Here is a 27,813-nt window from a genome sequence, read left to right as displayed (position 1 = left end):
CCTTGGTGTACTGACTGTCTTCAGCCATTACATCCTCCTGTGCTTGGTGTATGTCAAGAAGATACAGCATACTCTAGCTGCCCGTAGTGACATCCACCGCCACAACACCAGGTGCAGTGAGCTGTTGGATATCCCCGGGAGACGCCTCCACCGATCACAGGCCAGTTACAGGATTTCAGCCCTGAAATTCTACAACAAGCTGCCTAATAGTGTGAAGCAATTGGATGAGGCCGCCTTCAGGAGAACCGTCCGGAAGCTACTGTGTGCAAAGGCATACTACAGTGTGAACGAATTTATGAGTGATAATTTGAATTTTTATTGAGAGCATGAGCACTGGATCACTGCCATCTGAACTGTTACAGTTTTTTTTTTCATGTGTTTGTACGTGTTTTGATTTTTTGACGCCATCGATCCCACAATTGTGGGTAATGGATGAAGCTGAAGGTATTAAGGTATTAAGGTATTAATATGCCATAATCAAATGTTCCTCAGTCAGCAAGCACCTCAGTCTTCTCAACAGGTAGATCACACGAGACAGTCTTCTGCATACAGCATCCACATGAGCACTCCATGTCAACTTTGGATCGATGTTAAATCCCAGAAGCTTCACTGGTTCATTCAATGAATGATTGAAGTGGTTTCTCAGAGTGCACATGATATTCTGTGTCTTGCCGACGTTGAGCAACAGCTTGTTCTCCTGAAACCAGCGTTCTGCACCAGCAAAGGACTCCTCCAACTCAAGGGTGGCAGCTGCAGGCGAGGATCGTCTCCCAACAAGGGTTGTGTCATCCGCAAACAGCAGCTCACTTCCGCCGACTCTCAAATCGTTCATATACAGGATGAACAGGACTGGCCCCAGGACAGAGCCCTGCGGTACCCATGCCGTACATGCAGTTCGCCAGATGATGCACCCCGAACATTCACTATCTGCCTTCTGTCAGAAAGATAGGACTTGAAAGTGTCAGCAACAATGTCCGTTATACCATACCGTTACCAGGAGCACAGAATACTTTTGAATAACTCTGTGATAACTGTGACCGTTGCCGGTCGTTACTCTGTATCTTAGACAAAGAGAAGCTGTTTCCTCCAACAGCTGTGCTGGGGCAGCTGGAGCTGACCTGTATATAAACTGAGCGGCTACCACTTTACTTGTTAGATTATAGTTGAATCTCTTGTGCGCTGTGTTTTATCGCAAATTTGCTATTGTTAGAAGATTCAAAATGTTCCAAATCAGCCGTGAGGCTTTTTGTGGTTTTGCCGCAGTAATTTTATTGCAGTCGCTAGCTTCCAATGCAGACCTACTTGATGGAGATATCAAAATGAAAGCTGAGGATGTGATGTCTTCAGTGGAGGAGAAGTAAGTCTATTCATTTCCTCTTCAATCATGTTCCATTCATGTTCATTATTTTATTACTGTGATTGCTAATGTAATGTATGAAAACTTGTCAATTCATATGAGTATTTATCAAGTTACTACTGATTATGATAATTACATTTCTCCTCGTGAAGTATAGATGTTGTTTCTCATGGATCATCAACAAGCTCTGTGAGCTCCTTCTAGAATCTAGAACATTCTATAGATTCTAGATACAGTACCTATACCGTACTAAATAGTAGATTACCTATCTATCTTCTATAATATTATAAAGGAATGAAATTATACTTGTACGGGATAGGGAATACAAGATTGACGCATTTATATCACTTATGAGTTATGCACTAATGAACTGATTATAAATGGAAATTACTGAGCTTTAGCAATTATTCAAATGCTAATGAATTAAAAATTATTATTAAACGAAAATCCAAATTTGGTTTTGACAAAATAATTATTCTATTTTTTTTTGTTTCCTGGAAATAAGGAGATTGAATTTTAACAAAAAATAGATTAAAAAACCCTGCTAGTACTGAATACAATCTGCTGTTACACAGGTCTAATTGAGCTATTCTCCCTTATATTTTTTTGTATTGCAATATTGGGACGAGAGTCTTCCCCGTATTATCATGAACAATAATCACCAGTTATTGAAAGGCCTTTCAACGCGTTAGCTTCTAATATTCTCTGATTTTAAAATATGGAACATAACAAACAGTTCTTTTGGATTCATGTTAATCAATCTTGTTTAATTAATCATGAGAATGGAATTTTCAGTGGTCCTGTCAGTAACTAGGCTACCGTATGTAGCTAACGGTAATAGAATCATCGTGCCACTTTATTTACTCAGCACTTTATTCTTCTGACTTCTCACTTGACTGTATGTATCATTGCTGTCTGAATTATGAAATTAAGCTAATAATATATGATAAAAATCTCTTTGGTATAAATAAAAATATAAATCTCAGTACCCTTTTAAATTAATTTGTCACAACATGACATTAATGTCATTTTCAAGTCAATATTTTTCTATTTTAATAAATCACTAAAATTATTTTTGAAAAAGGTGATGAGTTTTAAAAATGGTTCAAATTCTAAAATTTCATTGAAGACACATTCTTTAATATGCATTAAGACACAATTATGTAAGACACATTCTTTACTTTAATATGCTGATCTTGAAAACAAAGTCCTCATACCGTGAACAATCTGGAATCAAACCCGTCAAGTGGGGGCTACATTAAAAATGAAAAGGAATGAATTACAATTACAGGGTTTGTGTAATAATAAACAAATCTTTCAAACTTGAATTGAAGTTTTCACAACCTCAAAAGTTAATAATTATTAAGTAAAAATGATATAAAATTCAATTACAGTAGTCTCAAAGTTTAATTCTTCATCTGCAACATACGTTTTTATTTAGTTGCTTTTATAGATTCTGGATTGTCTGACAGCTGTTCTTATCTCATTATCCCGTTTCTAGGTTAGATTGTACCTTCAACTATAATGCAACAGTCGAACATGATCAAAACCTAATTAATTGAAAAGCTTGAAAATTCAAGTTTTGAACCAACAAAACTTGAGTTCAAGAAAACTAGAAGAAGAGTTTACATTGTTATACAGTAGTGGATTCTATAGTGAGGTCCACGTTATGATGACAGTATTTGATGAACTTTGGTTTTGCTATCCTTGTCTATCATTCGACAAAGTCGGTGGTACTATCCTTCTCTAGGTCCACAACGATGCCAATTATGTTTTTGACAGTGTAGAAATATAATTAATTAATGCAGAGAATCGGCATCGCTATTCTCCTATCTTTATCCACTGCCATTATAACGTGGATCTCACTATAGTTTCTGTTTTTGTTCTTTCAAATTATCTTGAATTCAAGAAACTTGACTAATGTAAACCCCACTTTGGGCAGAAAACATAGTTAAAGTGTGAGAGTGATCAATGTGATGCATTTATTTAATGGTGGCGTTCAGAGTGGAGCTTACTATCACAGAATACAGCATTATAGTAGTTTCCTCTGGTATGTTCTGACACATTTAAATTCATGCATTATTTTCAGCACTCAAACTTGGAGATACCTTCACCGCTCCATTATGTCTTCATCCCAAAGTGGGGTTCACATTAGTCAAGTTTCATGAATTCAAGAAAATTTGAAAAAAAACTTGGATCCACTATAACTATAGTGAGGTCCACGTTATAATGACAGTGTAGGAAGATAGGAGGAGAAAAGGGTTGCCAGATCTCAGCCTTGCCACCCAAACAGCTGATACTGGTTTATCTGATGAATTTAACTGTTCATTATTGTTGAAAATAGTTAATCATATTTTATTTGTCAAGAAAATATATTTTTTAAGATGTAATGATAAATTTTCATAATTGAGATTAACTATTTTGTCAAATTAGTTGAATTTCTACATTGTTGATAAACGATGTGGCCACATCACAAGGCGTGAAAGAGTTAGCGCCATCTGCTTTGTTGAACGATAGACAAGGATAGCAATACCATTGCAAATCACACACTGCCATTATAACGTGGACCTCACTATATAAACCCTTCTTCTATAGTGAGGCCCGCATTATAATGGCAATTCAATTCAATTTATTCATTCTTTGCACATTTTACATAGTTTAAATATACAAAAATACAAAAATAAATAAAGAGTACAAAAGAATGTGTAGCTCGCAAGACTTTCGTCTGTTCGCGAGCATGAGTAAGAGAATAATAATTTATATTATAAAGATTGAGAAACGTGGAAAAGAAAAAATATTTATAAAATAGAATATAATAAATGACTAAGAATAGCCTAATGGTAAAACAAATTTGAAATACAGAGTGAAATGAAGAACAGTTTTTTTACAATATAAGAGGGAAAACCTGAGAAAGAGAAGAAGCACAGTGAATGCACAAGTCAACTGGTGATGAGAAGAGGTGAGTGGAGAAACATAAATTTAGAATTTGTTATAAGCTACTGCCTTTGATTACTGAAAACGTCAGGTGATGTTTTGATCCATGATAAGATTTCTTTTCTCTTATAGCAATTTTGATTGTCTGATATGAAGTCTTGTGGTATAATATTTACTAGTTTGTCACATCTATACGGAAATGTTTGATTTGGCAGTGTTTGATTAGCAATTTTATTGCTATCCTTGTCTATCATTCGACAAAGCTGATAGCGCTATCCTTTTCTAGCTCCACAATGTTACCATATCCGTTTTTATCAATGTAGAAATATATTTATTTACGGCAGACAATCGGCAACGCTGTTCTCCTATCTTAATTCACTGCCATTATAACGTGGAACTCACCATAGTTATCTTGAATTAGATTTTTTCCCACCCCAAGTGTAACTGTGTTTCTAACATTTCTACAGTTTGATTTTATTTTATCTGAAATAACGTTCGTTTAATATTTGAGAAAAATATTCTACCAATCATCGAAATGAACAAATTAACAGCTCTTTCAATTAATTCATTATTAATTATGTAATTTCGATGCTATATTCCATGCTCATATTCACTTTTGTTATCTTCTTAAAATGTATGAATTCAGGGCTACTTATATTTATTTATAAAATAGAATTATACTAGCCTACTCTTTTTTGAAATTAATAAAATAATAGGTTAATAATACAGATGAATTTAATACAAGGTCACTTTTGGTAATTCGTTTGCTGTTTTAATAAAATTCATTCTTAATTTAGTTACTTAATTAGACTTAATTTAGTTACTTCTGCGCTTCACAATAGTGATATAATGGCTGCGGAGCGCAGGACAATAATTATTACCTTCTCAAAAATTATAATTACTTTTGATAACACTCCAATTTTTCATGCTACTTCAAACTAGCAATAAAATTGTTAGCTATCAGCTGCTTGTTTATTCTGGATAAATTAGTTCCAAACCAGACTCATTATTCAATCCCTGAATCAAATATTGTAAAATTCGGATTAAAAAGAAAATATTTCGCAAACTATTTTAAAACCTATGTCTTTAGAACTTTAATCTAGGTCTCATTAAAATGCTCTTGGAGGGCACTACGTCTCTAATCAGTGCGATTAGGCATAATAGCGGTCAGAATAACTTATGTTCTCCTGACCAAACACTGCGCAATATCTTAAAGAAATTGGAAATATACAGTGAACGTGTTTGAGACTTAGGGCCGGTTTCCGAGCTCGGGATTTAGCTAAGTTCTAGACTTTAAACAACTGGAGTCAGAAAATTAGCTTTCCAAAACGGGGCATAGTTGCAGTTTTTATAACAGTAATCGCAGTTTTTATTTTCTCATTTCTATAACTGGAAACGTTTTTCCTTGAAGAAATTAAACATTTATAAATAATTCAAAATAGCTGAAATTTTACACTATTTTCTCTTTATTTTATTTTGTGTTTAATTTTCTAGTTTTATTGAAATTTAATTCAAACGTGACTATGACAATGACTGCGACTACGCCCCGTTTCGGAAAGCCAATTTTCTGACTCCAGCTGTTTAAAGTCTAGGACTTAGCCAAATCCGGAGCTCGGAAACCGGCCCTATAAAGTTCTATCAACGTTAAATTTGCTTCAATTAATTTACTCAATAAACTTACCCGAATACAATACTAGTTTGTATAACTAGATAATATGACGCTCACTTTTTGCTATTAGAAAAAAACGACTAGAAGTCAGATATTTTACAATAAATGAATTAATTTATTCTTCATTTGGTGAAGATGGCGGACTTGCCGAAAGATCTCGTTGTCACAGTGAGTGATTAATTCATTTATTGTAAAATATCTGACTGCTAGTAGTTTTTTTCTAATAGCAAAAAGTGATTTAATAATAAGCAGTTCGTGGTGGAAAACAACATTGAAGAATATGACGCTATTATTCTATCGCTCTGTCTGCGTTATAAATGAGCAAGTTATATGAGACATATGTATCTGTTCTATGTATCAGCGGTATGCTAAATAAATAACCGCTCCCTACGCTTTATTTTTTTCATCCTGCTTAAAGGTTCAACTACTTATTACTTCCTTAATTAATAACTACTATTGCTGCATCTATGATCCCAATTCATTCTTTGGACTTCCTTGAAATTGTTTTCTCACATATACGATTTCTTGGCTGTAGTATCCGTAGTTTTCTGATGAAAAAGAAGATGGAATCCGGGAAGAGTTGGTCAGGATGTTTACAGACCATGAAATTTCCTGCTTTCCACTGACGATTCTTCTTTGGCCTCCGTTACTTCTACACAAACGTTTTCCTTCCAATCTACACAGGTACTGCTCATTTATAACACAGAGCAATAAAATAATACCGTCATATTATCTGGTTATACAAGTTAGTATTGTACTCGGATAAGTTTAGTGTGTAAATTAATTAATGAAAATTTAACGTATATTGTTATTCTTGTTCAATCACCTGCTAGCCTAGGCTAGTGGTCTAGAACGTCGCAACTTCAGTCTGCCTGGTCATGAGTTGTTTGAATTCTGCCAAGGTTTTAAACATCCCCTTGTTGCAACATTTTACCACCTACTATAATTATATTTATAAAAATTTATTGGTCATGATTTAAACAAAATGGAATAATTTTCTCTAATATTTCTGTAAATATGATTTATTACTTTCTAAGAAATTGATATTTTACAGATGGAATTAAATAGAGAATGCATTTATTCAAATGCTAAATGCTAGTTCTCATTGGATGGTAGTTCTCATCGAATTTCCATCTAGCTGTTAACCCTGTTGTCAATGTCTGCAGGAGCAGAGGTCTTCGGGGTGATTTGCAGCATTTATTTAGGATTTTCATTAAATAATAATTAAATTGATATTATTTTCTTTTCTTTATGCTACTTGCTTTGTGGTTGTAAGACTTCTTAAATTTGTATATTTTTATTTTTTTTTTCTTTTAGAATTCAATTGTATGTTGTTTTGCAAAGTAGACAAAATAGGGTTACCCTTTGACTCCATAAATAAATATATAATCTTATCCATCTATTTATGCACCTCATCTTTTAAGCAAAACAAATACTCATGTGTGCATCATTTAGCTAAAAATATAATATTTGAAAAAATAATGATTAAACGAAAATCCAAATTAAATGCTGTAAATCACCCCAAAGACTTCTGCTACTGCAAATATTGACAACAGGGTAAACAGCTAGATGGAAATTCGATGAGCGCTACTATTCAAAAATTATTTCAATCTAGCTGTTTACCCTGTTGTCAATATTATTCGTTTAATAATAATTATTAATTCAATAGCATTTGAATAATTGCAAAATCTCAGTAATTTCCATCTGTAGAATATTTGAAAAGTGTGTGTCAATAGCAGATGTTAAGTTCATCCAAACGTTATTAATTCATTACCATATTCATAGAGTAGCAACGGGTGAAAAGCAAATTTTGAAAAAAACATTTTTCAATCATAACCAACCCTTATAAACTATTCATTATTATTTATAGACTACTATTTTGTAGACCGTTATTTTTATATTTTTAACCAACTATTACTTCCAACAGCATTGAATATTTTTTATTTTCGTGCTTTTTAGAAAGAGTGAAATTCATCTAATTTTGAGAAATTCCGTGTCATGAATACTTTCTTATTTCTTGAAAAAAATTTGATTTGAAGTTCAGATGATTAAAATACTATTTATTCATTTCAGAACATAAGTGCCCTAATACACTCATGAAAAACAATCAAAATATTACAACAAATAAAAATTAAATGGCAACTCAAAATACAAAATAACGAAAACAGTTTAAACTAGGCTGTATTACTGAGCATACTAAATACTAATACTAAGAATTGGTACCATAACCTTATTCAGACTGGCTCATCAACAATCTAAATTTGTGAGAAAAATAGGGTTTGATCAATTCAGTTATTTCTCTTTCCATCATTGTTTTGATTTTGTGCTATAGTGAGGTCTACGTTACAATGGCAGTGCAGGAAGATAAGAGAAAAACGCTGCCGATCCTCTGTCTTGTCAAGGCCTTCTATAGACGGTAGCTGATACAGGTTTATTGATGTAATGTTAACTGTTCATTCTCGTTTAAAATAATCAATTCTATTTTATTTTATTTTTCAATAATTTCATAATGAATTTACATAATAAAGTTGAAATATTTTGTTAATTAATTAGTAATTCTACATTGTTAAAAGACGATCTGGCAACAGAGCAAAGCGAGAAAGAGATGGTGCTATCCGCTTTGTTGAATGATAGACAAGGATAGCAATAGAATAATACCGTCATATTATCTGGTTATACAAGTTAGTATTGTACTCGGATAAGTTTAGTGTGTAAATTGATTAATGAAAATTTAACGTATATTGTTATTCTTGTTCAATCACCTGCTAGCCTAGCCTAGTGGTCTAGAACGTCGCAACTTCAGTCTGACTGGTCATGAGTTGTTTGAATTCTGCCAAGGTTTTAAACATCCCCTTGTTGCAACATTTTACCACCTACTATAATTATATTTATAAAAATTTATTGGTCATGATTTAAACAAAATGGAATAATTTTCTCTAATATTTCTGTAAATATGATTTATTACTTTCTAAGAAATTGTGATTTTTTCTTTGATTAAACACTGCCATTATAACGTGGACCTCACTATGGTGTTAATGAAATAAATAAGTAATACTAATATTTTATATCTAGAATTATGAAATTATTAATAAGTAATAATTGATGTTTTGGTGGAAGGCGCATCTTTCACAGTTATTTTTCACGAAACGAGGCCAGTCTGATATTATTTTTTGTTTTAATCCTTCAAACTAGACGTGTGTGTAATGCAATTTGTCATCCCCACCATACATGGAGACTTAGCGGCACTTTTCTGTGTAAACAAAGTTTAATTGAAGAACTGCCTTCGTCATGTTCGCTATTTCGAGCTTGTAATGAGTTTTCTAGAGGAAAATTCCAATTTTGTACCTAAATAACCCTATTTTCATTAATTCTCATTCCACATATACCCACCACCACTCATTCTCATCACACCCTTGATGCTGTGTATTCAATTATCCGAACCTCGTATGGGAAATTTGTTATTTTCATGATAAAGTAATAATGGAATTTTCTCTGATGCGTTAAAATTGCACATCGTCCAACGTCATAGGTTCTAAAAAAAGAAGTTCCATTATGCTCCTGAGTAGTGCAGTGAGCTAAATCTGGCTGTTATATACTGTTAAAAAGATTGCTCACACTGGAGATGGTTTACTGCACTTTATAAGAATAGAATAAAATATTATATTAGCCCAGATAAAACATAATTTGACATTTTATTGTCTCTTATCTGTTTAGGGCTACTTGTGATATAATCTATGTATCTTTATATTCTTAGATTTGTATTTCAATCCATAATTTGACATTATGGCGAATCAATATAATATATTTTTGAAGAACCTTCAAACTTCAAAGAAGTCCAGCAAAAAAAAACTACCTATTCAAACGAAAAGGATGTTTTGGAATTTGTTCTTTCTCAATTAGTCCAGGGGCCCGTTCCTCGAAAGTCACAAGTTACATATTCAATGGTAACTGAAGCCAGCCAGGTCACTCGATATTATTATTAATGGTAAATTTAGAATTCATCAATATTGTTTTCCAGCACGAACTGCTTATTATTAAATCACTTTTTTCTAATAGCAAAAAGTGGGTAAATTTAGACCGTCTCGTAACTTTTTAGCAAAATTCACCTGTATTTTGATATTGTAATGTCAAAATTTCTTCTAGTCAACTGTGATTTTTTTAAATTATCAGATACGGCTACATGTTATTTTTCCTAATATTCGGTCAATTTCTTTTTATCACTAAAAGTGATAGATAGCACATCAGTTTTTAGTGAAAACTGACAAGTATTTAACATTTTGAAAAAGGGCTGACTTTTTCATTTGATGAAATGCTTAAGAAACGCAAATATAAATTTCTCACTCGAATTTTTAGATTCTTCATATTTTTTATTTTAACTTTTTTCCATGAGTATTTTAAATCTTTCTATTTCTCTGGGTTAGTTACTATTTTTGTTATCTGTATTATTTCTTTTTGCATAAGTTTTATTTCTTTTATTTGTATTTTTTATGATTTTTTTCATTTGTATTTGTAGGATTTTTATTGAAAAGGAGACATATTTGGGGAAACCCGTTGTCTCCATTGTGAATAAATAAATAAATTGGTGGAAAAACTCTCCAAGCTCTCAGCACCAACTTCCAGCTGAACCTGTGAATCGAATTCAAACTTTTCCAGTTCAGTCATACTTGGAATAAATAAATAACCCTTTTATTAAATTATTATTGCTGAATTCACTTCTGAGTTTAGGACAATAACATGACATTTATGTAGGAGTGGCTGAATCAGTAGTCCTCGCTTTCAAAACCAAGGAGCTGTCTGATTGGTCGATCAGTCGCCATTTTACCGCTCAACAACCAATAGGAAGCAAGCAGCTTGAGAGTGTTACAAATGCAAGTCATCGTCCAATGAGACTTCTCGTTAAATTCTGGGCGTGGCTTACATTACCAAAACCACTGTCTTTTATTTGGTCTTAGTTCTGCATCGTCCGCTAGTATTATATCTAAAATTGTCCAATTGAACAAACCAGAAAGAAGTATGTGCTTTACAAAATTCACAATAATCATAAAGTTACACCATGATATGGTACTCAAACAACTAACTTTATTTGGTGTTCAGAACTCAAAATAGGCCTGCTAAAGATCTTAAAAATATGTTTTAGGAGTGTAACGCTAAATAAAGTCAGGGTGGAACAAAACTGGGCCTAGGGGTGCCAAATCCCCAAATCCGGCCCCTGCTTGTTGCACATGCAATCAGTGAATGTATTATAAATCACCAACACTATCAGTTTTTTTATCATATGAACAGCTAATGAATTCTGGAACCAGTCTCATGGGATTCGTGGTATTGATATAGAAATGAATTGTTTTCTGATATTAGCAAAAATATAATTATTATGACATCTATACTTTTTCAGAACCTGCGCAAACAATATCACTCCTTTTAATCATTTTATGGCTCTTCATATTTCATTACGGCCACTTTGGCTCAGCAATCTTTTTTTGCATAATGGATAATCCAATTTTATTAAGAGAATTGATTCTTAGACCCAAATTTGGCCTGGATGAATGAAAACGTATGCATTTCAGACAATGACAATTCAAGATGACCCTATTCAACAGTAGGCTTGCCATTTTTAGTTTTTCATTGATCATCAGTTGTTTTGAATGACTGATTGAAAACGGATTAAGGTTGAATATTTTGAAATCATATTGTATTACCAGAAAAATACCCATGTCTTTATTATTTTTTGGTGTCTCGATAAAATATTATAAAAGTATTTGTGTATCTGAAAATTCAGCATTATTGATGTCCCAGATTATTGAATCATATCTCAATACATAATAGTATATTTTACGAAACCAGTAGTCGGCTGAGATTACTATAATAATTAATTCTTAACTATATCTATTTTTATATTGAAATCGGTGTCGCATCTAATTCAATTCAAAATTTCCAAAAAATGAAATGCAAATAAAATTTTATTTCAATAATATATATACCATTATTTTTTGTAATAATAATAATAATATGCATTTAAACGTGTAGGAAAGTTTGAACACATCTAGATATACATATTAATAGTAGGCTCTTAACGTGCAGAATGACAGTCTTTGTAACTTGCACAAGTTAATATTGAAAAAAGGAAAGTTCTGGTACACAAATGTTTAAATGTTGCTTGAAATAACGGAATAACTTCGTGTCGACAAATTAGGACATGCACCAATATAGCGATTGAGCTATAATGATATTACTGGCAATAAAAGCATTAATTAAAAGTATTTTATATTAATTACATGTCTATTTATATTAATAATTTATCAGTGACATCGAAAAACAGATGTTTGATGAATTTGTCTGAGGATAAAGTTCTTAGCTGCATAACAATCGTGAATAAAATTGGTATGTCTCTCTGAAATCCATTAGAAAATGGACTGTGCATTTCTCATTTTAGAGAATGAATGTTTTAATAGAAAAACATTGGTTCAAATTGTACAGACAAGAAACAAACACACAAGAAGCCACGTGTCAAATGCCATGAGTTCTTTAATAACACTTTTATTTATCTTTTATATTTTTTGTCGTTTCACTGCTATTATAGGAAGTAAACATTTCTAATACGCTCTGATGATAAATCTCATCTTTCATCCCTTTTTTCTACCCTTTGTACGAAATTCTCATATTATATCTAAATAAGCATACAGTAAAATAAACATTTTACTCAATTGAATAGACTTAGAACGTTGTCAAAAATCCACTTTAATTAATAAAAATTAAAACTTAATATTCTACAGGAGCATGCTTTCGTGTGTGCTCACACATCATCTTTAACACACATCAAATTTTACTCAATTTTTACATTGGCCACTTTGAATTTTTCCAGAAAAATGCTTCAGTTTTTCAGTAATGTATTTCATTGAAATTGTTCTATTTTTCCAAGTGACCCGGTATAATAATTTCATATCTATGTAAAATCTCACTATAGTCGATATCTTCTTCTGTTCATTCAATTATTCACTTATCATTCAATCATTACTCTGTACCTTTTCTTCAAATCGCTATACCTCTCTCTCTCTCTCTCTCTCTCTCTCTCTCTCTCTCTCTCTCTCTCTCTCTCTCTCTCTCTCTCTCTCTCTCATATCATGTAACATTATAATGATTTGTAAAATTATAAATATTATTGTAACTATGTTACCATAGGCGACAAGCCTAGTAACAATTGAAGACTAAAGTCAATCAATTTTATTGAAAGAATATTTTTACATTGTTGGGTCCTGCTAAATCCGAGGGTTTTTCAGCAGGTGCCAGATCAAAACAAAATTATTCACAACGTTGTATAAATAAAATAAAATAATTTTTATGTGGACGAAATAGACCAGTCAGTCTATCTTATCTATCTCTTCAGGATTTAAATAAAGACAACAGTTCAATTCAATTCTCTTCCATCTTTACAGATATAAATTGTGTCTGAGAATAAAGATAATAATAGAAAGTTAATTTGTTATAAAATATACCATCACAATTGGACAAAATTCAATAAATAAGATACATGGATAGAATAGAAGTGGAAGCTGAATAATATTCTTGGCTGCATCCTCCTAGAGAGGTCAGTACAAATCTCCAGCTCTATATTTATAGAATCCCAGTCTGACATCCAATTATTGATCTGAACATGTTTTCCTCGAAGTTTTCCTCTTGCAGTCGTATACCACCCGTCGAGAATGTTCTATTCATATGATATGCCTGAACGGGATGTTCTGCAGTTGACAAACCTGATTAAAGCACGCTTCTGTTGCGAATAATTGGCATCCTCCCACGCCATCACGTCCCCGTCCAATGCAAAATTCAACTGCTGACGTTTCCACGCTAGAAAATAGCCTTTTCTCATGTGTCGCCCGCCGGACGGATGTCACAAATAAATTCGTGCTATTCATAAGGAATGCTAACTGTTCAAAGTGAAGTCCTGCCAGTCATGCAGTGCTGGTTCTCTGCTCTAAAGAGTGTCCCATTCACTCTCTCTCTCTTCTCACTGGAAAGAAGTGAGCGTGAGAGAGAAAGAGTGAATGAGAGAGATTGATTGATTGCTTCATCTATGCAGAGAGAGAGAGAGAGAGAGAGAGGTGATTGAGTGCTCTATCCATGTAGAGAGAGTGCGAGAATGGGAGTGCAGTGCAAGAGAGTGATTTGAAAGGAAAGGTACGGATGTTGAATGATAAGTAAAGAACAGAGCAAGATAATGACAAGTCGCATTCACTTTAAATTGTCAGCATTTATGTTATTTAAATGAAAAAATGCTGACAATGAATTTCACTGTAGAAGAAGAAAATAGAACAAGTGTACCGGCACTGCAAGAGAGCAAGAGAGAATGACTAGAAGACGAGGAAAATAAAAAGTGGGAGAGAACTGCAAAAAGCTTTTTGGAAGAGACCTTTGTTATCTATCCTGTTCGTTGATGGTACAAGGTACAGTTATTTGAGTGCAGTGATTGTCCTCAGGACCGTAATCATCGCGAGCACACACGCACGCGCGGTCACACTTACTTTCACTGTGCGGTCGCGCACTTGTTTTATCATAGGGTCTTCATTATTTCTTTCTTGAAGAGTATTTCATTCCTATCTCTTCGAAGATTCTATCTATCGACTGTGGTGAAGACAGAAAATTAGACCTTCCTGTTAAAACTGTAGTCAGTGTTATAAACTATCTCGTAAAATCAGTGAATACTTTTCGGATAGTATTGCAATTCATTACTCTTCAGGCCTCTCAAGTAATACTTTTTTAACGACTGCGTTGAAGTCAGAAACTAAACTATTTGGAACTGCCGCTAAGGAATTTGGCCAATCTAATGAAAATGATGGGCAAAAATTGTTGTCAAATTTTTAACTTTGTCAAAGAAACAGTAAGCACTTTGCAGATAATATTAAAATACAATATTCTTCAGTATCTCTTTTCTGTATAGGGTTACTTGTAATATAAATAGAAAGAGAAATAAAAATCTCAGTACCATTTTTGAATTATTTTATCACAACATGTTTTAATATTAAGGCCATTTTCCATGTATTATCACTTGAAAATGGCATTAATGTTGAAACATGTTGTGATAAAATAATTCAAAAAGGGTACTGAGATTTTTATTTTTCTTTCTATTTAATCTTCAGCTCTTCCAAGAAGCATTTTTAGAGCCTTATAAATAATTCTAGAGTTGCGTATTCCATGTTATCACGCTTGTTCATTTTTTGTTGAGAATGTTGCTCATAGGAGTCCTAGATTTGTAATGACAAGGACGTTAATAATACTGAGGGTGATGCCCACATAAGCTCTTAGGCTTCTGCGTGAGCAATGAGTGTGAGGGATGATGATGAGAGATGACGACTACATTTTAGGTAGTCGGGACCGACGGATATCGTCTCCTCCGGAAGACGGGGTGAAACAACAAACAAGCAACAACTACAGAATAAAATATTAATAACAAAATGTTATTAAAGAACTCATGGCATTTGACACGGGGCTTCGTGTGTGTTTGTTTCTTGTCTGTACAATTTGAACGAATGATTTTATTTTAAAACATTCATTCTCTATGGATTTTAGTGAGAAATGCACAATTCATTTTCTAGTGATTGTGTTGAGATTTATAGTAGTGCGAATTTTGTCATTTAATAGATATTGATACTGATGCTACAGCCAATATTAGTTTCTCTTTATTCTAATTAATATGAAGATATGTTGATTGTAAATATATATATTTTTCCAATATGGATAGAAAGCACAAAATCACCTTCAGTTACTACAGAGAAAAACTCTTGAAATATGGAAATAGAAACTTGAAGTTCTCTAGAAATGACAGAAACAATATTTTTACAAAGAATACATGAATAGGTACCATTTATTACTGATGTGCAACTTGTTCAGAAAAATCGTCGACATGTAAATTAACATGTCTTTTCCAAGAAACTTTTGTTCAACAAAATATAAAATTATAAGTGAGGCTTAAGTGAAAAAATAGATGGAGGCTTGAGATTGTAAGCATATCCAAAGGAAGGTATTCTCCCTAAACCAATAGTCGCAAGCCTAAACTTATTCCTTGAGTACATCATTTGTTTTTTAAATCACATTCAACTTATATTCCGAAACTACAAGGAAAGATTATTATTGACAGCATTCTACATGATGTTGTGAATCGTTGGTGACTATCCAATGCAGACATTGTCTGCATAATGATTTGTTCAGAATTGGCACTTGATTCTCAAGCTGTATAGGTAAAACTAGTCAACATTTATCAAGATGTGGTCTGTACAGGAAGACATACACGTCACATCTCATTCAATCACAATTTCAGTCTGGAGTTGGATGAAAAAGGTCTTTTCAATCTCACAAATAGCGGGAAACCTGCTTTCCACCACACTTTTCCTTGCCAATCTAATCTGAAAGGTTTCTCAGACAGTCATTTTCAACAACTGTATTTCTCCCTAATATTTCTTAAAACTCACATCACTGGAAACTGAGAATTTGGTCTGAAATACTGAAAAGTCTACTGGGAACTATCGACACATTTATCAGCCTTTGTTAGTGTCTCGAAAGTTGTCTTTCTTATCAACTCTAATCATCGTTTTTTCGGTTTTGTGGAATTTTACAGTGTTTTCCACCTCCATATATGTTTTCTTTCTGTCCGTAATCTTGAGCTACTGAATGTTAGTAGAGCCCTTTTTTAAGTATAGCGTTGTAGTAAGTATAGTTTAGATATTGTGTTAACAGGTAAAGAAGTTTTGTGTCTTGTTTTTACAAGAGTGGCTTTGGCAGATCGATATTTCCTTCCCAGTCCTCTTACACTCTTCTGAATTGAGTTTGTTTTTCGGTTCTCCTTCAAAATATTAAAATCTTTGTGGAAATATGTTGAACCGAAAATTTTGTTAAATGCAGAACTACAAGACTTGACCTATTTCGGACTATGTGTAACCTTATCTAAATTTGAGAGAGGAATAGCACAAGGTTACTTCATTTTTTCTCTCTCTATCATTTCAATGATGTACTTTTTGTGAGAAGAAATACATTTTGTAGAAATATATTTCCCTCTAAAACGGATTGTTTTAGAAATAAAAACTTTGTGTTACACGCAAATTTCATAGATTTTTAACATGTTAAAATAAGCGATAGAATTGATAGACGCTGTGCACGCCTTGTCTCTGACAATATCTTAATTAATAATCTAAATCAAATTAATATTAATATCTAATTAATAATTAATTATACAGTATTCCAACCAATCACAGTCCTCAGTTATCGATACATAATAATTATACAATATTCCAACCAATATTCCAAGAATATTATACAGTATTCCAACCAATCACAGTCCTCAGTTATCGATACATGGAAACTAAAGTTAATTATTAAATTATTACTAGAGAGATTGATTGATTATATGCCTTTATTAGGGCGGAGTTAGGACTCCTGGCCCTCTCTGCTACACAACCCTAGAGAGAGAGAGAGAGATAGAGAGAGATTGATTGATTATATGCCTTTATTAGGGCGGAGTTAGGACTCCAGGTCCTCTCTACCTCACAACCCTTTACAATAGAAGAAAAATTCATATAAGAAAACAGAAGAAAAAGATTACATAATGTAATAAGATTACATAAGATTGATATCAAGTAAACTCTTAATCAAAATACAATTACATATAATAAAAGAGAATTTGAACTTAATTTATTAATACAATTGGAAACAATATTTCAAATTCTACTAGATAAATCATATAGGAAAACCTATCAGAAATGAAGAAATGAAGATCTAATCAAGTTGCCATTGATTCACACATGCACACAAAACAACCCTGAAAACAAAGATTTTACAAAGTATAATTTTATAATAACATAAAACAATATAAGATGAAAATACTGTATCTGTAGTTGCATAAAATGTAAAAATGAGTTAAATTTATGTAGATTGATACAATGTAAAGACAATAAAAATAAAGCTGAACCCGACCCTAGCCTAAGAGCGAGAGAGAGAGAGAGAGAGAGAGAGAGAGAGAGAGAGAGAGAGAGAGAGAGAGAGATATTTGAAATTTGATATTTGATATTTTATTTTACATCTTACGTTGCCAAGTCTGGTAAGACCTATGGCAAACACTAGTTGATAAGAAACAAACAAAAGAATATGCTTATTACATTGAAACTCAACAAATTACAAGAAAAATTAAGTATAGATTTAAGCTACAAATAATTTAATTATAATAACAGAGAAGAAACTGATAGCAAAGCTTGATACATATTACATGGACAATTGAGAATAAATTATGCATAACGAAGAGAACAGATGAGTATAGAGAAGTGAAGAAGAAAGGAAAAAAAGAAAAAAGACAGGAGGAAGAAGAATAGAATATTCATCAATAGAAAGATGATGAAGATTGAATGAAAAGAGAATATGAAGACAATCAATCTGTCAAAAGGAATAAGAGAGAGAGAGAGATATTATTAAATTGATACTGAAGTTACAGATATGAAAACTGCATGATAGTGTGTTGTTTTTTCTTCAATTTATCTTTAATTGAAAAATGTAACTAGAACGCTGGTATTTAATTGCCTCCACTTTGTCCATAAAAAGAAAAACCGCAGAACGCCTGACGGCTCTCTAATGCACACACATCTTTAGCTGGTTGAGTCGGTTGTGAATAGTAGTGAATAGTAGTCGGTTGCTATAGTAGTGTGAGTTGATCTTTTGTCCTACTGAACACTCCTTTCTGTGACTATACAGATTCTTATGAAGTGGAGAATCATCAGTCTTCAATCTATATACATAAAAGCGAAATGGCACTCACTCACTGACTGACTGACTCACTCACTCACTCACTCACTCGCAGAACTAAAAATCTACCGTACCAAAAACGTTCAAATTTGGTAGGTATGTTCAGTTGGCCCTTTAGAGGCGCACGAAGAACGGATTTGGAAAAATTTCCAAAGATAAACCCAAAATCTGCGTTTTTTTGCGCTTTCTCAGCTTTATCGAGAACAAATGAACAGAAAATGTTCAAATTTACTACAGAAGCTCAGCTGGGGTGTAATTATGTTGTGTTAGAAGGCATTTGAAATAACGCTTAAGATACGCCCAAAATTAGAGGTTTTTTGCGTTTTCTCAGTTCTTTCATCAAGTAATAGACAGAAAATGTTCAAATTTGGTACAGAGGTTTAGCTAGGGTCTAAAAATTTTGTGATGAGGTGACTCTAACATTTCATCAAAAATACGCCCAAAATCAGCGTTTTTTCAACGTTTTTCTCAGCTTTTCTGCGTTTTCTCAGTACTTTGACTTTCTGATGGAAAGAAGCATGCTCAAATGAAAAATGCAGACGAGCGAAGCGAGCCCGCTGATCTCACTTTTGGACGATCCAGTCGGAGGTCCAGGGGGCGGAGCCCCCTTGCTAGACGGATATGGCGAGCGAAGAGAGCCTGACGACTAGTATATTATATTTTAGAAAAGAATATTATTATTATTTAGTTTCAGAAAAGAATATTATAATTACCCTGAAACATATAATTATAGTGGGGTATCATAATTAGGACTAAGTTTATTATTAGCAACTAATGAATGAATGAATGAATTTATTGCCAAAGAAATATTTTCACAAATAAAAATAATCATTAAATTACAATAGCTTTTGGCATGACTGGGAAAATAAGAACTTCTTGTGTATGTATATTATAATTATGTATATGTTTTGCAAATAAACTTCTCTGGTTGCAATTCCTTGGCAGAGATATTATTATCGTCATTTTATGTTCCGAACAGTGGACAGTGTCAATATATGAAAGGAAATAATTTCATACAAGACAATTAGCAGGGCTACGTTAACTAATCTATTCTATTTAGACTAATCTAGATATTGATCTACTGTAGTTGGTTATAATATTGTAGGTCAACATTAGAAATGGTACAAACATAGCTTGTTCACGCTAAAAAATCCGATCAATATATTTTTAGATCAGATCAGATAAAAAAACTGTTCCGTATTTTGGCCATATGGCCTTAACAGAAACTGAACCTTCAGTTGAGCCTGTGAATCGAATCACAAATTTTCTAGTTCAGTTGTAATGTATTGAGAGATCATATGTTAATTCTAACGTTGCTATGGATTTAGAAAAAATAGATCAGTTCTTGATCTGGTTTAATGGCATCAAAGTAATGATGTCTCTTGTATTTAACGATACTTAACAATGGCGACGAGGATGTGATAGATGAATAACCCTTTGTATTTCATTCTTATCGTTCAGTACATTTCTTAGGACAATAACTTGAAATTGATGTTTGTAGGAGTTACTGAATTAGTAGTCCACGGCTCCAAAACTAAGGAGCTGTCTGATTGGTCAATGGGTTTGCTAGTCGCCATTTTACCTCCGCAACTCACAACCAATAGGAAGCAAGCAGCTTGAGAACGTCACATGCTGTCATTGTCCAATGAGACTGCTCGTTGACATAATAGGCCTGGTTGCTAAAAAGCCGGTTGAATTTTAACCGTGATTAACTTTACGAGAACCAATCAGAGAAGGCGTTTTTGAAAAGAGGGCTTCTCTGATTGGTTCTAGTAGAATTAATCACGGTTAAAATTCAACCGGCTTTTCAGCAACCGGCACATAGACTTTTAAAATTTGTTTTAGGAGAGTAACTACAACTAGAGTCAGGGCGGATAAAATATTGGGGTTAGGGGCACCAAAATGATTCGGCCCTGCTCCCAACTGGAATAAAGAACTCCAATTTTCGTTTATATTCTGACAAATCAAAATATAAGAACAAGAATCTATTATCAGTTTCGTCTTCCTCCGTGAAATATAATCATTTCGATGTATCCTTCCAGTGGCGCCATTTCACCAAACAGCTTGGCGGGGGGGGGGAAGGAATACCACCGAAGGATTGAGGGTACTGGGTTTTTCCCCATAAATTTTACATTCGAAGATGTTATAATATGCTTCATTTTTTCCAGTTTTTTACAAATGTGGTTGAAACATCAATACAAACATATGCATTATTAGTTATAATCATGAAATATTTATTAGAAATATATAGGTCTACAGAGAGGCCCTAAAGTAGGAATACACTGAAACAGATTTCTTCAAAATCATGGAAAAGATACATTTTTCTTTTACAATGACAATTTCAACAATTTCATTGGGGATCATATTCTAATTGGAAAAAAACTTCCAGTTAGAAAGCTAAAGAAACATTAAGCTGTTCCCATAATTCTCACCAACTCTGTACAAACATTTTTGATTGTCTGATTGTGCTCTTTCTTTTGCTTTCACTGTGACATCTTAAAACTTGTTCATTCTTACGTTGAAATTTATGCAATAACTCACTTATTGTGCCCTGATCAATAATTGTACCCATTCTATATTCAAGCTTCAACCATACCACAGAGAAAAATATACAGTATTCTTTATTACTCCGTACCCGTATCCATATTTTCAAGGCAATTTTCCTACATTGTTGATACTGTAAAAGGAATTATAATACTGCTGTTGAAAAAGAGTATTAAATCAGTATGAGATTCTAGGATTCGTGTAGATAGACCCGCATTTTCATTATTTATCTGATCCATGGGGGGGCCTAGGCACCCCCTGCCACCCTAAATGGCGCCCCTGCTTAACACCAACTAGAATAAAATTCTTATAGCGTCATTATTCTTAGGTATTGGCTGAGTTTATAGATAAGTTTATGAAAATGCTATTCCGCACTTTATAGAGTTGAGGCTTGTTAATATTATTGCAAACTTACCTGAGGAATATCAATTCAAACTTAATTTTCTGAATCGAAGACAATACGTAGTATTTTTGGAATTTCCTCCTTTTTGACAAATCAGAATTCCATAAACATTAAAAATAAAATCTATTTCAAGATTTATTTATTGTATTTAATACGTAGCTGAACCATATATAAGATTGCTTAATGTGTCTATTGTGTATAATGAACTGTTTTGAGACTAATGTATCTAATCTAGACACCAGGGAATTTCCCTTTGTTGTAGACTATTGACAACACCTCTTTTTTAGATCACTTCATAGTTAAATGACCCCGGTTATCAGAGGTGTTGGATTCTTTGTCAGTCAATCCATATTTTAGAATATCAGGCTGGTGTAATTTTCTCGTCCACAATGGCAAAATAATGTTGCAAGCAGAAAAAACACGGGTTTTCTCCTCACAATGCGCCAATTTGCCTTCAAAAAGAGTCTTCATGAAAAAAGTTGTTTTCTGCTGCATCAATGCATATTAGTTGCATTGTTGGTTGTGTTCCTGAAAAATGTTGTCCGCTGCATCAATGCATATATTATTGGTGGGATAGTTGCACCCAAGGCCTATAGAGTATAGAATTTTATATAAAGGTGATGGTTTCCTGATCCATTCCGAGCTGCGATGTATTAATACACGTTTTTCTGTATTAAGAAAATTCAGTCAAATATTTGACTGCATGTCGTGTGAAATACATAGAAAACGTGTGTTAATTTTTATATACTTTCATACTTTATATATTTTCATATAGTATAAAGTATAGAATTTACATTCTATACTCTCTGGCACCAGGGATTAAGTAACAGCCCTGTTGTTTTCTTTTCTATCGTTGCAGTGCAACTTATTCAAGTAATTATTGATGCATTAATTGCAAATTTTTGTTGAATAATTAACTAGTTCAAGTGATCATTGATGCATTGGAGTTCATTATTATTTGCAAACTTGAATAAGTTGTATCATAGACTATACAATCATACAGGTTTTCTCTGGTTTCACATTAAAACAGAACGGTTTTACATTACATCTGAGCGTTTTGTTTTGTAAAGCTGGATGAATATGTTATGAAAACCTCGCGCCTGGATCTGAAAGCTGTTCTCTATAATCTCCCTACTGTGTCCCGAGTTTTCAAAACTCTCTTCTCTCTCACTCTCTCTTATTTTTCCTCAGTCTCTCTTTCTCTAATCTCCCATTTTCCAACTCCAGTGAGTTACATCCCAGTTGCTCATTAAAACGTTTCGATGAATAAAAATATCAGCACGTGTTTAGGATTGAAATCTCTTCGCTCTTAATATAATCCGTACTTGTGTTTTTCCCATACCAATTATTTCTAAAACACTTGATACTAATGAATAGCTTCAGTAATGAGAAAACTTCACTTGACTAATGATGCCAAGTTGTGTTTGGTTTCAACGTTTATAAATTATTCGAAATGTGTTCATAACATTATTACACTAATGATTATTACTTTTAAATAAGAATTAAATTATTTCATTATGATTGGATAGTACCCACTTTTAAATAAGAATTAAATGATTGGATATTACCATAGAGAAACAATATCTTCGTGGTTCTTTCCTGTGAAGCTTTATGACGCTGGTAGTCTCTCATATTGTGCCGTTCATACACTCTCACCCCAACAAAACAGTAAAAATCGACAATAATCGACAGTAATCGGCTTGAGATAACAGTAAAAGTTGCGACATAAACGCCCTATACCATGGGATATCTACTTACGCTATTGTTTCTCTATGATAGTACCCATTATAATAAATTATTCTTTTAATTGTTATGCTTCATTATGATTGGATAGTTCCCACTCTTAAATAAGAATTATATTACTTCATTAAGATTGGATTAGTACTCAGTATAATAAATTACTCTTTCAATTGTTAAGTATGTCCACTTATCTATTATTACCAGACTATACATCAGATTCTCTATTCAAATGTGCTCTTCCATCTTCAGCGGAATTTTTCAAACTATAATGACATCCACGTCATAAAGTCAGCATCCGGTTAACATTGGTTTACTATCCTTATCTGTCACGAGACAAAGCAGATAGTTGTATCCTTTTTCTACTCCGCACCGTTGTAAAATTGGTTGTTGTAGACTATGCAGAAAAATGATGAAATACTATGAAAATTTATCTACAATTAATGAAATAAAAAACACACATATATCGGCAAATTCTACAGTTTTATTCGATAGTGACTCAGTCGAATTTTCAACAATTAATATCAGAGCAGATTTACCAGGATAACTTGAATCTCATCTATCTACTATAGATGGCGGTGGAAGAGGAAAAGTGGCAACAGCTCCTTCCTATCATGTCCACTGACTTTATAACGTGAATCTCGCTATAGACTCATTGTTCATAATCCTAATCTTCCTTTTTTCTCATCCTATTCATTTTCCTCTTCTGTTCCTTCTACATAAATTTGGGAATGTGCAACTTGCGCCCAGCGCTCAGAATGTGTTTGGGCACCCACAGATTGAATGTAATAAGGTGAACGTCCGTGACGTCATCACGAGTGATGCCATTTCGCTCTCACTAGCAGCCGACATTACGTTCCGACTGAAGGAGTGAGAATAAATAAATAATATATTTATTACCATTTGATTTAAAAATTGGTCATGTCTAATGAGATTCAAATTCACTACAGTATCCTAAGGAAGCTTCAAGCAAAACACTTCTGAGTTATGACAACATATTAGCCAAGTTAATGAGATACATATTTCTATTCTATAATTCCATCCCAATTGATATTGAAAGATTGGGCTAGAACCATGATTGTACGAACAATCATTCATTAAGATACAGTCAACTTGAATGAATTATCTCTGTCAAATTGGTTCTAACAGACACATCGTCTCAATCATTCATTCTAATGTTTTAACTTTTCATTTATGAAATTTGTTTTAATGACAAAGACAATGTGGGTGATAGATAAAGATATATTTTTCAATACTTAAAACCTTCAATAGTTATTTGTGCAACTAGTGCGCAAAGTGACAGTTTGCTGCACCGAAAGAAACGTTTACGCCCGAGCCGTAGGCGAGGGCGGAATGGTTTCTTGAGTGCAGCAGAGGAACTTTGCGCACGTATTTCACATTAAGTTTTCCTACAGTTACCATTGAATATGAAAAGTGGGTAATTATGGGTAAAATTGCCTGAAATCCATCAAATAACTTAGTAGTGTTTGAATGGCGGGGGGCAGCTGTGTGGTGTGTGCTGTGGTGGCACTGTGCTGTTGCTGTCCTCGATATAATATATAATAGTAATAATTAGCGCGTTGTGCTTCGTTGCACCTCTGCTCACTATAGCAGCCACAGCAGTCACTGTTACCAACTTCATTTTGATTTTGCTGCACTGTTGCTCCATATACCTACTAAGTATTTTGCGTTGCCATGTTGCAAATCTGGAGTGCAGAAAAATTTTTCCCGCACTAGAGCGGAATAGTATATTTCGCACCTAGGGCCGAAAATGAGACTTTTCTGGCTCGAAATCGGTTTCAAGTCCGAGGCCGTAGGCCGAGGACTAGAAAAGATTGAGAGCCGGAAAAACATTTTTGCCCATGGTGAGAACGTAATTTTTCGCCACACAGAAAAATAAACAATATATATATGAGAATAATAATTATTCTCATTGTCTATTATAAGCACTTCCGAAAGCAAAAGTGGAAGGTCATAGCTCTAGCAAATCTGAATATCAAGAAATTGTCCAAGTATTTTTATTTTTTATTCTGATTTGTCTAAATAACCTAAAAGATTATGTTCAATTATGTAAGAGGTTGAGTTTATACTTTTTATTCTTCCAAATGACAATAGATGATATTATTATAAATGTTTTAATTATTGAATGATAAACACAAATAATGAAAAGTTTTTGATCAGCTGGTTTATCACACTTGAAAAAGTTTTTGATCAGCTGGTTTATCACACTTGAAAAAGTTTTTGATCAGCTGTTTTAGCACACTTGAAATTCGGCCAATCTGATGTGATCTGAATGTCAATGGAAGTTTAGGTTAGAAGTTCTATCCTTCTATGAAAATCGAATTATTTGAATAGTTTATAATATATATCTTATCTGTATTTTATTCATTTAAATAAAATGATAGTATATTATTACAGAATACTTCATTGAATTCTAGAAGCATAAAATGATTCCGTTTATCCACCATGTTCCGTGATAAACGCTTTACTAGGAGGTTTGAGGTTAGATTCTATTATACTCTGAAAATTGAATTTGAATAGTTTATAATATCTCATTTGTATTTCATTCATCCAAATAAAATGATAGTATCTTATTGCAAAAACTTTATTCAATTCTAGAAGCATAAACTGATTCCGTTTCATAAACTATTTTGTAAACACGTTCACATCAAATCAGAATCAGCTGACTTCAAGGTTATTTTACAGCCCTAGGGCCGTAAAAATTTTACCGGCCTGGTCAGAAAACAATCACTTTCGGCCTCCATATGACGCACGTAAACCAGCTCATTACATCCAAGTGGGGCGAAAAAGTGATTCTTTGCGTTCTGTAATCAGTGCAGCAATGGCCACTTTCCAACGTAACTGTAGGAAAACACTATAGTGAGGTCCAGGTTATAATGACAGTATTTGATCAACTTTGGTTTTGCTTTCCTTGTCTATCCTCCGACAAAGCCGGTGGTACTATCCTTTTCTAGGTCCACAACGATACCAATTATGTTTTTGACAGTATAGAAATATAATTAATCAATGTAAATCGGCATCGCTATTCTTCTATCTTCATCCACTGACATTATAACGTGGACCTCACTATAATAACTTTGTACCTCCGTCACTCAGCGTAGCAAACATATCAACACTGTTCATTTTCTCACTCATGGTGACAGCCTGAAAGAGTCAATATGTGCTTATTATCAAAAAGTTGATGGGGTGGTGTGGTTTTGACAAACCGGGGGATTCCCGGTCGTCAACCTTTTCAACATACTGTCAGAGCTGGAAATTCTATGTATTAATGATTTCAAAATTCGTCACAAGTCGAGCTAAATCAATGGAACACTTTTGGAGTCGGATAGGAAAGGAATGGTCGTTATAAAGCAGATGGCTGTCGGAAAGTTTATGTACCGTTATCATTTCCAGAGAGAGTGAGAGAGAGAGACAGACAAATAATGTGACTGGCAGTGATGACGTCACGACGTAAACAGTGAACGTGTGTATCGGAGCCATGTATCACTCCAATTTGACCGCTGGGCGCAAGTTGTGAATGTCCATAAAATTCACCCCACTTTGGAGTATTTTGCCACGTTTCCTCCTATTTCTTGATACTTTTCTTTTTCTAATGTTCCCTTTTTCCTCTCTTTACTAACTCAATTCTTTCCTTTTTCCCCTATTCTTCGTCTCTGCTTCTGTCTTTCTTCTGCTCGGTTCCTCATGTAATTCTCCTTTGTTTTTTCCTTTCGCCTTTTCATTTTTTATCTCTACTCTTTTCTTTGTTCTTCATCTTTTTTTCATTTGTACCATAGACTACATATAAGAATTAAATATCAGAGTACCCTTTCAACGTTTATTTTTCATTTTTACACATCATGTATTGAGCTTTGAAGTCAAACGGGAGTCCGATCTCAATTAAATAGATTTGCGTCAAATCTGCAATACTGTAGAAACTAATCCGAAAAACAAAACAATTTTCAAGTGTAAATGAACAAAATAAACAACTTTAGATTAATACTACCACCAACTTCTTACTTATGATCATGATTGTGTTTGTGTATGATTTAATATTTAGTTTATATCTATATAAATATAAAAGCGAAATGGCACTCACTCACTCGCAGAACTAAAAATCTACCAGACCAAAAACGTTCAAATTTAGTAGGTATGTTCAGTTGACCCTTTAGAGGCGCACTAAGAACGGATTTGGAAAAATTTCCAAAGATACGCCCAAAATCTGCGTTTTCCAGCGTTTTTTAGCTTTTTCTCAGCTTTATCGAGAACAAATGAACAGAAATTGTTCAAATTCAGTACAGAAGCCAAGCTAGGGTGTACTAATGTTGTGTTAGAAGGAATTTGAAATAATGCCAAAGATACGCCCAAAATCTGCGTTTTTCCAGCGTTTTT

The 27,813-nt window shown here is 33.4% G+C and overlaps 1 protein-coding gene and 1 long non-coding RNA gene across 2 annotated transcripts in view; both read left to right on the top strand.

Moving 5' to 3' along the window:
* The first annotated feature begins 1,086 nt into the window (after positions 1-1,086).
* The window catches only part of LOC120354760 (transforming growth factor-beta-induced protein ig-h3), a 110,337-nt gene continuing 83,610 nt past the window's right edge, over positions 1,087-27,813 (top strand). Inside the window, exon 1 of the mRNA XM_039442360.1 lies at positions 1,087-1,357. Within this exon, the coding sequence (XP_039298294.1) occupies positions 1,221-1,357 (137 nt within the window). The 5' untranslated portion in view covers positions 1,087-1,220. The remainder of the gene's footprint in view (positions 1,358-27,813) is intronic.
* On the top strand, positions 4,150-16,099 carry LOC120354762. Its single transcript, XR_005573137.1, has 3 exons — positions 4,150-4,492; positions 6,804-6,805; positions 16,090-16,099. It is a non-coding gene; the product is annotated as an uncharacterized LOC120354762 (long non-coding RNA).

Source organism: Nilaparvata lugens, chromosome X (genome assembly GCF_014356525.2).
Source record: "Nilaparvata lugens isolate BPH chromosome X, ASM1435652v1, whole genome shotgun sequence".
Taxonomy (NCBI): Eukaryota; Metazoa; Arthropoda; class Insecta; order Hemiptera; family Delphacidae; genus Nilaparvata; species Nilaparvata lugens.
This window is presented reverse-complemented; position numbering and strand designations above follow the sequence as displayed.